Source organism: Nelusetta ayraudi, unplaced genomic scaffold, assembly GCF_046127955.1.
Source record: "Nelusetta ayraudi isolate G7.1 ecotype Tasmania unplaced genomic scaffold, CSIRO-AGI_Nayr_v1 ptg000023l, whole genome shotgun sequence".
Lineage (NCBI taxonomy): Eukaryota > Metazoa > Chordata > Actinopteri > Tetraodontiformes > Monacanthidae > Nelusetta > Nelusetta ayraudi.
The window spans coordinates 2,380,355-2,396,866 of NW_027466073.1; the positions used below are offsets into that span (position 1 = coordinate 2,380,355).

The following is a 16,512-nucleotide window of genomic DNA, read 5'->3' on the forward strand; positions in this document are numbered from 1 at the left end:
AATATACATATTAGATATGTAGATATGTTTTTAACAGAGAAAGCATAACACAAAAATGCTTAATAGATATGCATCAAGAATCAATTCTATGATTGCATTCATTTAATTGTTCATTCAATTTGTATTATTACTGAGAGCCCATGTTAGGTCTTTGAAAGGACTTGTTACAACCCAGCATCATTCCCAGCAGCAGGGTCAACCACACCGAGCTGAAAATCCATATGTGTGTGTGTGTGTGTGTGTGTGTGCTCTGAAATGTGTAGGCTAAGTTAGGAGCTGAATACACCTCCTCTAAGTCAGTATCAAATTACACAACCCACACGAGCTCCTTTCCCAACTCTGAAGTACATTTAAAAGAAGCAAAACGCCTTTGCCCCGCCATTTCCATTTTCTCAAAGATAATTTCAGAAAATTATTTATTTTTGCCCACATTCTTGACTCTGCATTTAAATGGTAGGCACACACACACACATTCAAGCTTGCAGTGCTTCGCTCTGTGTGTGTGTGTGTGTGTGTGTGTCGGATGTCAGGGGCTGCAGAGAGAGAGAGAGAAGGTGTCTGTCACTAAACAGCACATCACCAGTGACCCCCTCAGTTACTTACTTACTCATCTGGACACAGAAACACACACCTACATGAAAACATGTACATTCAGATGCATGAATGCCTTTTTCTAACTGCAGCGCTCAATGCATAGCAAGAACCAAGAGCTTCTACCTTCACTGAAAACACACACACGCACACACACACACACACACACACACACACACACACACACATACGTGCACAGAAAGAGTGTGTGGACTCTGGGGCCTCCTGGGGGCGCTGGTTGGCTCGGTTGATTGAGCCTGCCTCACCAATCTACTCAGGTCTTTGCCAGAAAATCAACCAATTAAAAGCTACACAGCAGGACTGGTGCGTGTGTGTGTGTCTGTGTGCGTGTGTGTGCGCGTGTGCGTGCGTGTGCGCGTGCCCGTGTGTGGTGGATGTGTGGGGTGGGAGGTGTGGGTGAGCCACAACGGCAGCTGAATTGGAAAGCAGCTGTTAAGGAAGTGACCTGACAAGAACAGACTGGACTTTTTCACGCTTCGCTCATTAATTGGTTTGCTCTGTATTTATGGCTGCCGCTCAGGTGAAGCCAGCACAAAACTCTATCTCACTCCATGTGCATTACATTATTTATTTACCCCCCCCCCCCCCCCCCAAACATTCTGTATGTTATTATTTCGACACTATATAAAGCTGTAGTTTGAAGTGTATCCCAGTGAGACCGCAGGGAGGAAATGAAAGGTGAAGTAGGAAAGGAATCTGATTAAAAGTTGAGAAGTCTTTTCTGAGTAGCTGCACTTGCACTTGCACTCTGAGTGCATGTAATGATGTTTACAATTAGCAGCTCGTATCACGGCGTTTCCCTGTGCCCGGTCGCATTAAAGGAGGTTCATGAATATAGAAGTGCATCATCCTGGTGGTGGTGTGTGGCCTTGAAGGGACATTTCCCTTTAACATTACTTTTGCAATTGTATGGGTCTGAATGGGCTGATGTTGGACACTGAAGCCAGTTTTCAAATTGGCTGTTTCATTGTTTCGATATTAGTGATTTAGATATGAATGATTATTGCCCACCATCCCTACAGGAACCCATTCAACGTTAAACTGAGCATTAGACTCACTTTTGGGACACATCCATCGATCCATCACTTGTCAAATCGAATCCTTCTAATGTCTGAAGGGTTCGTCACTCTACGACACTTCTTGTTCATTTTGTAAAGATACAAAAAATACATTCTGGGACGTAGTCATGGGCAGTTACGTGTCACTCATCGCTGCATGTCGTCAAGCACTAATCAATTTTGATATCAAGATTTCAAATGGATGTGAGTTGAAATTGGTCAGAGAGAAAGCCATACTGTAATTGAGAAAAATCTTCAGTGTGACCCAAACTTTTTGTTTGTTTGTTTTTGTATTATGTCAGAGTGTCTGGGGTCTGTATGTCAGATCTCTGTCTCCACAATACCCCACAGGCTCATCAAAATGTTTTATCCACTTTTGATCATTTTCCACATATCTCAAACAGAGACCCAGCCACCATCACTGTAATTTACAGGGTGACCATGAACATCCCTGCTGGCTGGGTGCTTCCTCCCACAGCTTCTACCACGTTGATCGCTGTAACTATAACTCGCCGCGCCCTCCGTCACCATTAGCGGTGTTTTGAGCACTCCTGCTTCCCCCACCACGCCCCCTCATCCTCATTCGTCGATTACTCCCTCTACACCCCGGCCACGCTGAGGCGAAGCGTGTGCTGCTTGGTGACTGTCGTGGCGCGTGGACTCGCTGCCGCTGCCCCCCCACACACACACACACACAAATGTTGCTCAGATTGAAGCCACAGGTGTCTGCCATCTCCTGGTGTAAAGTGTAAAATACTTTTAGCACCATATTTGCTGCTATGGCCTGCTTAATTCAGCAATGACGCTTCTCGCAATTTTGCAACCATGGCGCCTAAAGGGTTAAAACCTGAGACCATACAACCTCAGCATGTTGTAATAAGAAGTAGTTTTCTGTTTTGAAGGAGGTCTTTAGTTTCACAGTGTTAAATATAAATAGTAAGTGAAAATACCTTGTTTGTTTGATCGTAAAGCTTGAAATCCAATTAAATATTATCAACTGCAGAATTATTACATTACTGGCTGAACTCATTTGATGCGCTATTGCATTTTAATAACACACACTTCATTATACAGAAGTCATTACAGAATGATTGAAAGTGGAGAACCCGGGTACATGAGGTTTTTACTCACACGTGCTGGGAGAACTCGGGTGCCTCATCATTGACGTTGGCCATTCGAATGCGCACCGTGGTGGTGCCGGTGCGAGGGACTTCACCCTTGTCCACTGCCATCACCACAAACTCATAGAGGTGGTTGGGCCTCTCGAAGTCCAGAGGCCCGGCGGGGAAAATGGTACCATGAGGGGAGATGGTGAAGTCAGAACTCAGCGTGTAATAGGTCAACTCTGCATTCTCTTCTGAGTCGCAGTCATTAGCAGACACTGAAGTTGAGAAAACACACACAGAAAAGAAGAGAAGAAGAAAATCACAGATTAGCCTCCCAACTTCCTTCAATAAAAATGCTTTCATTTTTGGTGTGGATAATTATAACAGCTATTTAGTTTTGACGGCATTGGGGCGTATAGCTGACCTTAATGCAGTCATTGTACTTGTTCGTAGTCATTCAACAAGTGACCTACGAAATCGCTTCAGGACAATTGGCAAAGAAAGATAAAGTCTAAACACTCCCCACCAGGAAGACTGTTATGTAGTAATTACTGGAAGTCCAGGAAAAGCCAAAAGAAAATTTAATTATATTAAACAAACAACAAGCTGCACAACAAGATGTTCCAACAAGGTGCTCATTAAGCATTACAAAGAGCCTTCGCAAGGCTGTTAACTTGGCCGTCAAAGATCAGTCATACATACAACATATGTATATATCTATATCTATATATATATAGATATATACATATATATTAGATCTATCAAAGTTAACGCGTTAATGCATTAACTCAAACACGTTAACGGCACTAGTTTGTTTTTTTTTTGTTTTTTTTAACGCGCGATTAACGCCCGGTTCACACCACACTACGAAAACAGAGAGTCCTCCTGTTCAGACAACTCCCTCTAACTTCTCTGTGTCGTTCGTGCATTCGGCCAGAACCGCCACAAGATGCCGCGGAACGGAGCCCGCTTCCCTTTGGCGCCCTTGTTAACCGACGGTGTCGTTCACGCCAGACTCCAAGTGGCGCGCAACGCTGCGGTCGGCTCGCGCCGTGCAGCGATCTGGTCTATTTTCTGTGCGAGTCACGAGCTGTCCGGGTCAAACTGGACAGGAAGTAACGCAAAGAAACGCGTGAGAATCTGGTTAATTTTGCAAAATAAAAGCAATTTTCAAAATAAAATAGCGCGATTGACAAATGCGATCATACAGTATTTGTGTACGTTATATTTGTCAGTATCTATCAGAGTGCGAGAGGGATGAGACACACACACAAACACACACACACACACACACACACACACACACACACACACACACACACACACATAAGCAATGAAGGGGCACACAGTAGAATGGCCAATCTCGCACGCAAATAAAAATAAATTGTTTTATTTGAAAACCTTAATGGCTAGGAGCATTGGCTTGAGAATACCACAAGTTTTTGAGAGTTTTTTTTTTTTTTTTGGAGAGTATCTAGACACTTTCAGTATGTAATAATTTTGGAATGTTCCAATGGGAAAAAAAAAAAAATATATATATATATATATATATATATATATGTATATATATACTTCCACAAAGGAATTATTATTGTGCTCTCCAAATTTTTGGAGTATAAGACACACAATAAATATCTTGTTCAGGGTACACACACACACACACACACACACACACACACACACACACACACACACACACACACACCACTGCAATATATACTCTGGCCTGAAAGAATCTGGTAAAATTAAACTAAAGTGTCATTCATAATAAGCATTATTGCTGAGTGCTCACAGTGACACTTTCAAAGAGTTGAAAGAAATGCAGTTTATAAACTACTTCCATTAAAGTCATTTTTGTAGCCAAGAGGTCCTCAGTCAGATATCAGAATTTATGGTTAGACCTCTTGGAGTTAAACAGATTTGCTGATGAAGAGTCTGGCATAGCATGACAATGACAAACAGTGGGACATTTTTTCTTATTGTGATTATGATTATGAATTCCGACCAAAAGTGTGTCAGGCTTTGAGCAAAATACAGTCTGACACAGTCTTTTTTGTTTGTTTTTTTTTTAATATGAAAAAAAGCACACTCCACAACCATCTACAACATAGGTGTCAAACTCTGGCAACGGGCCAAATTTAGCCCGCAGCATAATTATATTTGGCCCATGGGGCATGACTAAATCAGTGCTCGAGCTGGCCACTAAGACCACAAATCCCAGAATGCTCTGCTCAATCAGGACAGGATGTTCATGGAAGGACATTAGTATGACCTCATTGTTTTATTATTGGTATTTTATTTTCAAATGTATTATTAGCCATGTGGAAGGCTACAAATAAAAAAGAGGAAGACCATTTTTATTTACAATTTATTTATGTTGATGAGTTTTTTATTTGAAATTCAATTTTGCAATATTGTCTGCAATAATACGTTATTTATTGTACAGTATTAAGCTTTGCTAGATCCATATTCAGTGTTGAAGCAAAACTTGTTTGGGTCCATATAAAAAGCTTCATTGTTGTATTTAAAGGAAGATTTTTTTTCAATAAATATCAACGTTGGACCGAGACTTTTTGGGCCACTGTTTATTTTAGTTTGACAATTCTGATCTACCACAAGAGTTGATGGCTGCGTTCAAGGGCTCAGTGTTCCAGACCTCCAAGTGTGTGTGAGAGCCTCCATCACCTGAGCAGATACTGCTGAGGAGCCTGACTACTTTCAGCAGGTGAAGCTTTTACGTTCATTTCATTATTATTATTTTATTTTCCACTGCAACTGCTGATCTGGTGACCTGAACAGCAGGACCCATTACGACATTAGAGCTTAGCTTAGCATGTAGCTTTAATATTAGATATTTAAAAGAAGGGAAAGTTGTCAAGTTGCACTCCTCAAGTCAGGAATTTGTAGCCTTCTTTGTTTGCTCTTTGCTGTTTAATCACTTCTATATGATCACTATGTACTGGCATAACTGCTTTGATTGTTCTCATACAATATACTGCACAACACAGTTTTTTCCTTTACCAAATCTTCTTTTTATTTAATTTTAGATATTATTATTATTATTATTATTATTATTATTATTATTATTATTATTATTATTATTATTATCATTATTATTACAACAAATGGTCAAAACAGTTAATAACAAGCACAGAGGATTTAGAGGATACAAGGATTATTACAATGTCAGTTGTTGTGCCTTGGTAAACAACAAGGGGGAAAAAACAAGATGGCCAGAAAACAAGATGACATTGTTGTACTTTTCATGTTTGTACACCCTAAATAACCTTTAACATGTACACAAGGTGTCTCTGTATATTGATAATCTGATGAGTGATGGACTCACAACCGTGTGTGTACATGCATGCACGCACACATGCATATTTTAATCATTTATTTATGTCCACATAGAAACAGTGCATATCGGGACACAAATATTAAAGGCACTGTTACGGCCGTCGCGAAACGGTCGACAATGTGTGCTGCCTCTTCATCCCTCTCTCCTCCAAGTTGGCTGCCTGCACCATGACACACCCTGCATCGCCACGCCCCTTCTCCAGTCTGATTGGTGCGGCGTCTGGGGAGTCCAGTCCACCACCTACAGAAGAGCCCACCTGTGTCTGCTTCCCGATTGGTGCGGCGTCTATTCACCTGCCCAACTCCGGCCACTCACCAGAGACCAGCACCTACAAAGCGTTTTGCCAGTCATGCAGTCAGGGGCAGCTGTCTGGCAGTGATTGTTTGCCATTCGTAGCTCCCGTAATTCCCGTAGCATACGTAGCGCCGGTAACTCCCGTAGCATTCGTAGCGCCGGTAACTCCCGTAGCATTCGTAGCGCCGATAACTCCCGTAGCATTCGTAGCTCCCGTAACTCCCGTAGCATTCGTAGCTCCCGTAGCATACATAGCTCCGATAACTCCCGTAGCATTCCGGTACCTGGCCCCTTTTGTTTTGTAGCCGTTTGGCTTAGTTTTTATGTTTTATTACAACTTTGGAGTGTGGCCAGGGATTTGAGTTTTAAAATACAGATTTGTTTATATTTCATGACAGTTTAATTTGATGTATAGATACACTAGGTGCAGGGGTATTTTTGGTTTTTAGATTGCAGTATTAGAAAAGCCTTTTGCTTTCTCTTTCTGTTCGTTGACTTTCTTATTTGTAGAATTATAGTTATAGCTTGTTGAGTCCTCTTTATGTTATATTCAGTTTTTGATTTAACCAGCATCCATCGGCCCTCTCCCTCAGTTCAGTTTGGGTTTTGTGTTTGTTGCCCCCTTATTTTCCCAAAAACAGGGCACAATAAACTTACATTGCCTATATCATCTGTGTTTTGTGTTACTTCCCTTTCCCCCTGCGAGCCAGGTTGTAACAGGCACATTTCAGGCCACACTCACAATTCATATGTACAATGTCTTTCACATACAGAACATTTCACTCATCATGGGTACAAGTAGCAGCGTCTTTGCCAGATAAATTGGCAGATATGTTGACAGAGCAAAACTTGGTGAGCCTTTTAGCTTCCTTCTTGGACATTCCAAGTAGGCATAGTCCTCTAACAACCAACCTATTGACATGTCCTAGGCTGCCAAATACAAAAAAAGTAGTATTCACCTATAGCCTAGCTCTGAGATGGTATTCACAAGAGGTTGGTATTTCAGGACTTTAGTCATAAAGGCTTCTTCTAGGCTTGTATCAAAGATGCATGTTATCTCTAATACAGACACTTCTCTGAGCTCTTCCTTATCCACAACAACATCTGGTGTGTTAGCAGACAAATGTGAAAAGGCATATTGGTCATTACAGAGATGGAGCATAGATGCATTGACACAGGCATGTGTGTACAGTTTCACTGATGTTGAGGAGTGGTGTGGTATGTCCTTTACAATTAGGTTCACTATTCTATCATGACATGCTATGTACATTTCATTGTAAGCATCCATCCAAGATATGTGACAGTATTTCAGTAACCTGTTCTGTGGTATGATGCAAGCAATGAGGAACCTGAGTGGAAGGAAACCAAATAGAGAGGTTGAGTCTTGTAGGTACGACTTGTAATCTGCCCTTGATTGTGAATATGACAATGTCCTCATCAAGTGCACTGTTTTTGAGAAAAGAATGAGCAACAGAGTGATCAGCTGTGGGAAGACATGTTAGTTTTCCCTGGAGTTTCAGTCCAGTGCAGTGTTGTTGTTGATGTTGGTGTCCGTCCAGGAGAGTATGTCTAGCCTGTTTAGATGATAACATGTGGCTCTGTCCAGCAAATGGGGCTATTGCACTGACTTGTATGAGAGGGTCAAACCAGTGGAATTGGTGTCCAGCTTCGCACTGGGTTTCCTTTTGAAGCTGAGGAAGTGGGGCTCCGCGCCCTTGGCCACTGGGACCTTCCTCCTCCTCATGTCCAGGAACAAGGAGGAGCGTGCCAGCTCCCGGACGTACTGGTCATAGTTGTTGAGCATCTTGAAAAGATGTGAGATTCTCATGCTTGTGTAGATCCATTCTACCACAAGTCATCCCTCCAACTGCGGGTGAAAGATGATGTCACGGGTGCTGTGTCAGTTGAGGCCAAGCCACTGACTATGCTAACCGTCTTGTTGTTGATTTCACACAGCACTTTCTCAGGGATGTGGACATTGGAGAAGAGGTGCCGAACTGTAGACAGGGCCACCTGCCTGATGGCTTCTGACTTCATAGTTAGTGGCAGTGAACAACTGTCTTATCAAGTCCAGCCTGGATGTGTACACAGTCAGGATGTTATTGGCTTGTTCCGTCCACTCTTTCTATATCCGAGGTATGTCTATGTCTCATGAAGAGAGTATACACGAATGGGCTGTGTTGCTATGCAGAACACAGGGGGCGTGTCTGTTTTTGAATGGTACCACCTGTTCCCCCCACTCCACCACACAGGACAGCACATTTGCAAGGCAGGACAACATCATCTACGTAGCCCTGCACTAGGTTGGAGGAGATGTCACCTTATGAAGTTAACTGCACTCCATGGGCAGCCAGTTTTAATGCCTGTCAGAAGTGATGTTGGGAGAGTGAATTGTTTACCGCAGATTACTTGGATGAAGAAGCTTTGGCATACAACTCTCACAATGTCAGTAAATAACTGGGGTAGCTGTATCTCTTCCAGTGATCTAATTATTACATTGTGAGCCAGTGTCCCAAATGCATCTCTAAAATCGAGAAAGACTGTAAAAAGTTTACATGACTCATGTTTAAAGTCCGTGCCTTAAGGCAAAATACATGCTCGTCCATACCCATCCTGCTGATGTAGGCCGACTGTTTGGTGGACAGGATGTTGGCATCCACCAACCAGGGCAGGACTCAGGCCAATATGCACTTCATGAATACCTAATAGATGGTAGGAAGAAAAGAGATGTCCCTCCATGTTGATGGATCCATTCATTCATTCATCTTACATACCCGCTTATTCCCGAGCTCAGAGTCACGGGGGTCTGCTGGAGCCTCTCCCAGCTGTCTTAGGGCGAAGGCGGGGGACACCCTGGACAAGTCGCCAGTTCATCGCAGGGCCACATAGAGACAAACAACCATTCACACTCACATAAACACCTACGGACAATTTAGAGTGTTCACTTGACCTCACATGCATGTTTTGGAGTGTGGGAGGAAGCCGGAGAACCCGGAGAGAACCCACGCAGACACAGGGAGAACATGCAAACTCCACACAGAAAGGACCCTGTTGATGGATCTTCAGGGATATTTCCTTTCTTCGGAATGCGGTGCTCCTTTCCATGTGTCTGGAACTCTCTTGTTCTCCAAACAGACATTGAAGACAGTTGTTAATGTCTGACATGATGGTGAGGATTTCAAGGTCTCATATGTCACCCCATCTGAGCCACTGTCCTTGTTGTTAGGTAGGCTGTGCAGAACACTCTCCACCTCCTGGAAAGTGAAGTGTGAGGTGTCAGGGAGGAATGGTGACATCACCTCTCCATGCCAAGGCGGTTGTGGGTTGTCATCTGGCTTGGCTGTTTTGACACGTATTATCATAATAATGCTGTATGGCTGTCATGTCACTTGGGCTGGGAGGGGAGTAGCGATATACACGTTGTTCGAGATGACTTGGATCATCTTTGATCTCCTGTGTGACCAAAGATAATTTCTTCTTATTCTTGCTCTCACTACGCCCTCCATCACGATAGTTGACAGAAAGATAGTTGGCCATTTCCAGTCTGATGTTGAATCCGAGGTAAAAGTGTCAGGGCATGGGCATACTCATGAAATGTTTTTCAGTACTCTTGCCGAGTATTTCAGGAGTTGCAAGCTGAATGGTTTACTACCATCGCTTTGAGATGTAAAAACTCTGTTCTTAAAAAATATTCCGCACAGACACACACACACACACACACACACACACATTTGTCATGTTACTCTATAATCGCCTGTTTTAAAACATTAAAACTTGTCATTTGTCGTTGTTGTTTTTTCATCTTCTCTGTAAAGGACAAGTGCATTTTTTTAATTTATTTTCTTTGGGGGGGCAAAAACATATATACATATTTTTACACCTAATCTGTAATAAAGTTTGTGTGAGTGCTCACACATTTTCAATGTATGCAGTAGCAGCTGACTGTACTCCAAGGAATGTGTAATTATTATTATTATTATTATTATTATTATTACAACATTTAAAAATAAAGAGTCCTATTGGTTTTTCTCTTTTTTTTTTCCACAATTATGTCTGTGAGCAGATTTGATCATTCAGACCAGCAGTGTTCCCTCTGCTCTGCAGTCTTGAGGACCAGGACTGAAGTTTCTCTGAAGCGAAGCTGAAATGCAGCTATTCATTATTTCTTCTGCTTAATTGTTTTTTCATCCCGCCGCAGGAGATGATGATAACATCTCATCCGGGGCATGGTGGAGGAGTTTCGGTTATAAAAAGAACTGCTTGCATGAGCAGCAGTCCCAATCTAATGTGGCAGCCAAACATATGTCACATATGAGTCAATATTTAATTTACTAAGTGCAGGATTGTACTGCTTAGAGCGAGCATGCATCTTCACAGAGCCCTGCTGCCTCCAGTATCCAATCAGCATTGTTTTGCCAGCGTCAATAAAGTCAGTGTGTGTGTGTGTGTGCGAGAGAGAGAGAGTGAGAGAGAGAGAGAGTGAGAAAGAGAGAGGTAGAGAGTACTTTTCTGGCCCTGTATCTCGCCACGTCTTCCTGCCCCGTGATGTTCCTGCACTGAAGATGGAAGTGTTGGAAAGCTCAGATCTCCACAGATGGAAAGATAGACAAAAGATAATTGGTTTCCTTCTCCCAGCTTGCTGAATAACACCCTGAGTCAGCGCCCTCTCTTTCTCTCTCTGTCTGTCTCACTCTCTCTCACGATGGAACTGATGATGTAAAAAGTAGCAAAGGGTTTCAGCAAAATGAAGCCGGATGGCAATTTATCAGTGTTACTTATTTCTTCTTCTTTAAAAAAAAAAAACAAACAGCCAGGGGGCTTTTAAACCCACTTCATACGGTTGAAGGAAGTTTTGGCCATTGAGTTTGGAGCCGAGTGGGTCATGCAAACAAATTCTGTTTATTCCATCGTACAGTTTACCATTTCTGCTGTCAAGATTTTTTTTTTTTTTGAAAATAGGCCTTTTGGAAAAGGCCAACGTACTGTGCAGGCCTCTTCCATGTCATTAATTTCTCATGCTAACTGCTTGTGTTGCGTTGCCAAAAACCCACCAAAAAAAAAAACTTCAAGATTTCAGCAAGTCAAAGTGATTCTGGCTCAACATCACACAAACTCTCATCAAAAAGATACTCATGGATTTGATCATCCACTTCATGTTTATTTCAGTTGTATTTATTACTACTTTATTTTATTATTATTATTATTTTTTAATCTTACAACTGCACCGGGACAGTGAACCTCCAGGCAAAACCTGTGCGGAGGTACACGTGTGCGTGCACACTGAGTCAAAACAAAACACTACACACAGACAAAAACAGTTCAAGCAACCTCAGCAGGGGGGGTAAAGTGCTGCTGCAGCTACTGTTGATCAGCTGGTCCCTCACCACTGGCTGCAGCTCACCTGCTAACACTTCTGCTTTTGGAGTTCATGACACACAAACACACACAAAAATCCATTCTACTTTATTTTTGCACTATTTATTTTTATTTATTTATTATTATTATTATTATTATTATTATTATTATTATTATCATTGTTATTATATTTTAACATTCTTAAAAACAACAAGAAATAATAGCACCTTGAATGTTGCCGAATGCTCTTTTTACAATGACGATAAAGGCGTCTTGGGGCTTACTGGGGGAAACTATGGCCCAAGGGCCATATGCAGCCCCGTTAAACTTTTTAATCCGGCCCGCCGAACTTGAAGGAATGATGTTAATAGTCAGTAAGTCATAAAATACCTGTATAATAGCTGTATTCCATCCCTTTTTTCAGTGTTTTAAGAGTCATTTCAATAAAGAGCTAAATACCGTGGGGCTTCAAAGACACTGATTTGGTTGGAACTTTGCCTTGGTTAATTTTCAGTTGACATTAAATCATGTTTTCTACGTATCCCATGAGAGATTTATTTTCTCCTACGAGGTGGGTCATCAAAAGACTCCATTTGCTCCTGGTCCGGCCCCTCTGTCACATCTTAGAAAAGCCATTGTGGCCCACCAGTCAAAAGGTTTGCGTTCTGTTTCGTCGTTTCACGGTGATGGAGCTAAGGCGACAAACAAACAAACGCCCTTGACGTGCCATCAGAGAGGGCATTGTTGTGTACAGGCTATACGGGCTGTCAGTCGATCATATATATGTGTATATATATCTATGTATAGATATATATATATATATATATATATATATATATACATATATATATCTATATATATATATATATATATATATATATATATATAGATATATAGATATATATATATATATATATATATATAGATATATATATGTATAGATATATATATCTATATATATATATATATATACATATATGTATATGGAGAGAGAGAGAGACCCCCGTGACCCTGAGCTCAGGAAGAAGCCGGTATTGAAAATGGATGGATGGATATTTATTGGACATGATAGAAGGTGGGGCTAGCTTTTTAAATTTTTGTGGAGTAAATTTGTGTGCTGTGACTTCATGATGAGGGAAAAAAATAATGACGGTTCTGAGGCTCCACCAGTTGAGAACCAGTGCTTTCAATCAAACGGAAGGCACTCTCTGCTGGCTCCATCAACATTTGATTCTTTATTTGTTTGTTTGTTTGATTTAAATCGGTGAAGAGGATAATGAGCGAAAAAAAGATTTGCTTTCCTCTGTTAATAATTATAACAGCGTTTTTGTTTTTTCTCTCTCTCTCCCGCTCTCAGCCCGTTTCGATGCGAAGGCCATCACGCCGAGCTTTCTATATTCTCACTGTGCACTGCTGAGGGTGGCTCTCTGTTAACTGCCAGCTCTTATTCTTTGAGCAGACGCACGATTCGTATGCAGTGCACGTGGCGCTCGACCTGTATTGAAATGCCACGGAGCGCAAAAAGTCCTCATCTCCTCTCAGCCCCTCTAGAACAGGACGACGACACCAGTGGAGCAAAAACAACCGCGTAAAGAAGTCAGAGGGTAGGTGTCCAAATGTTTCTCCACACTATTTTCGCATGGTAAAACCATTGTGTGAAATACCTGTCAATATTGTTACTCAATACGAATCTAAATTTCCTTAACATGCAGGAGGCCTAATAACAGCACAATATTTCATGGATCCCGGCCATGACAGTCCACACACACACTCTGCATAATACCGTTGTTATCACTGCCACTATACACTCCCTCGTGTCTCCATCACCATTCGGCTGCACTTTACATCCTCACTGAGACATAAAAAAGGGGAGTGCAACTCTTTTCTCCGAACAGCATTGCATCTCTTTTTTTCCCCCTCTCACACTATAGAAGCATATGTTTGCATGGTTGTGGCAACGCTCGTTACATGAAACGGACAGAATTAATAGAGTGGATTTTGAAGAGACTACACTGGCTTGTAGAATGATGAAATAGATAAATAGAACAAAACAAAAAATAGAAAAGAATCAAATGACATACTACATTTACGTGCCAATGTCACATTAAAAAACCTTTTCACTGAGATCTCCATAGATGAAGGGTTTACAACATGCAAAAGTCTAAAAGGCGAAGAGGTGATTTCCTTGACTCCCGTGGTTAAAGCTGTGGGACTCAATTTTCTTGGATGTTTTTACTCACGATTCATGGCGAGGCGTCGTCTGAAAGTCATTTCATAAAAACTAACAGGTCTAAACAAAAAAAGCAAAAATCACCATACTCAGACAAGAGCTACGGACACTCAGGAGCCAGGATAAGAAAGTGAGTGAGCAAGAGAAGGTAGCCTTGATGGCTAGCCACCCCTCGGCAGGCTGAGTGGCACAGGAAGAGGGGTGAGGAGAGGAGAGGGCCCACAAGCGCAGTACCTTCATTGCCAATCCGTTTGGGTTCACAAAGAAACTGCTGGGAGAGAAATGCAGTGGCCAACTCACATGTCCACAGAACAACATCACATCAACCGCCACCTACAGCGGTGGCACGAGGGAACAAAACCTTGGCCATTGCGCAGTTCTCAAATATCCCCCTGAACCCAGCACCCTGTCATTGAACTCATTCTCAAAAAGGTCAGAGGTCATCAAATCCGCCAGAACAGCATCAGCACCAGGACCTAATGGAGTGTCGTACAAGGTCTTCAAAACTGCCCCCAGGCTTTTTGAATTAGCCACCTCGAGGAATGGAAAGGTACCTCAGCTGTGGAGTTATGCGGACGCCATGTGGATTGCTAAGGAGGAGAACACAAGCATTGAGAAGTTCAGGATAATGTCTCTCCTTAAAGTAAAGTGCAAGACCTTCTTCAAGATCGTTGCGAATCGCCTCGTGGGATTTCTCCTGAAGAACACCTACGTTGACACCTCAGTGTAGAAGGGAGGAGTTCCAGGCATCCCATGATATATCAAACATACAGGGGTGGTGACACAACTGATACAAGAAGCACGGGAAAGCAAGGTGGATCTGGCAGTGCTGTGGCTTGAAATTGCCAACGCTTATGGATGGATATCTCACAAACTGGTGGAGCCGGTCCCCTGATTAAAACATTCATCGATGAGTTCACTGGAGCCGCAACATCAGTGCCCGGATGCAGATGGCTTTTCCATGGTCTTGAACGGCTCATTACATGGGCAAGAATGAGCTTCAAGCCTGGTCTTGAAGAAAGGAAAAGTGACTGACTGGTTCCGCTTCACCCTCGGTGACACCCAGATCCCATCAGTGTCAGAAAAACCAGTGAAGAGCCTGGGCAAGCTCTTCACTAGCAACTGCCGCATGGCAAGGCAGCAGCAATGACCTTGGCACATGGCTCTCAGCTGTGGACAAGTCTGGGCTTCCCGGAAAGTTTAAGGCCTGGGTGTATCAGCATAACATCCTGCCCCGTCTCTTCTGGCTACTGCTAGTCTATGAAGTCCCAATCACCATTGTGAAGGGCTTTGAGAGGAAGATCAGCCGGCTCCTTCACAGGTGGTTGGGGCTGCCACGAATCTTAAGAAGCATTGCACTCTTCAGGCATAACACCAAACGTCCATTCAGCAGTCTGGCAGAGGAGCTCAAGGTCATCCGAGTCTACATAGATTCCACTGACACCAAGGTCTCCTCAGCAGGGGTGGAGGTCAGAATGGGATGGAAGTGGCACGCCCATGATGCAGTGGAACAGGTGGAGGGAAGGTTGCAACAGGCTGGGTAGTAACCCAAAACCTAGCTAGAGTAAGGCCAGCATAAAGGAGAAGCGGAAGTTGATCCAAGAAGAGGCATGTGCAGAGGTGGAGGAAGCTTGCTTCAGCAGAATGATGGGCAATGTCCAAGCTGAGAGCCTGGACCAAGTGGGAGCATTCAGTGAGCCGTAAGATCACCTGGGCTGAACTGAACTTGAAGATGGAGCAACACCACTTCAGGTTTTTAGTCCAGTCAGTGTTTGACGTTCTCCTGAGCCTGCACTCTGTGTTTTTTATACTAATGCAATAAAAAGACCGCTGGTATTTTAGTTAAGTCATGCTTATAAATGTATAGAAGGAAGAATAAACCGAATATTCTTAACAGTATGAAAAAAAGAAATACATATTTTAACATTCATGCAATTTGGATCAAAACTACCCCCTGCCCGCCCCGCTCCATATTTTGAATGCACTTAAAATATATTTGACAACTTCAGTCAGGGTGAGAAAAGAAAGGAAGCGTCAAATGTTTTTCTGTCAAAAAGGAAAAGGAAAAATGAGTGTGCCTCCCGGTGGTGAGTAACACTGTGTGTCATAAATGGAAGTGCGATAGTTGTGTCCACAACAGTTACCGTGACCCTCTCTTCACACAGCATGAGACCTACTGGAACTGGGGTCCTTACATGAAAAAAGAGGCTAAAGGCTCCAGTGACAGAGGAGTTGGTGATTTCATGGCTGTCAGTGCTGCCGGGTTACTACTCGGTTCTCTGGCCACTCAGAAAACAACAAAATTCCATCCGACTTTTCCGATTTGAAAGCTGTAACGGACTTCTTGTAAATATCCCAGAGCCAAAACATTAGCCTGCCAGGTTCACTCACCGCTCCAACCCATCAAACAGGAAATGTGTGTCATTTGATAGAATGTACCAAGTTTTCTCAACTTTCAAGGTCAAATGGATCTTTATCTGTGGAAATGACTTCAACCAA

The 16,512-nt window shown here is 42.6% G+C and overlaps 1 protein-coding gene across 1 annotated transcript in view; it reads right to left on the reverse strand.

The window, feature by feature from the left end:
• The window catches only part of LOC142889654 (neural-cadherin-like), a 310,909-nt gene that overhangs the window by 207,095 nt on the left and 87,302 nt on the right, over positions 1 to 16,512 (reverse strand). The window contains exon 6 of the mRNA XM_076028445.1: positions 2,802 to 3,051. Coding sequence (XP_075884560.1) covers positions 2,802 to 3,051 — 250 coding nt within the window. The remainder of the gene's footprint in view (positions 1 to 2,801; positions 3,052 to 16,512) is intronic.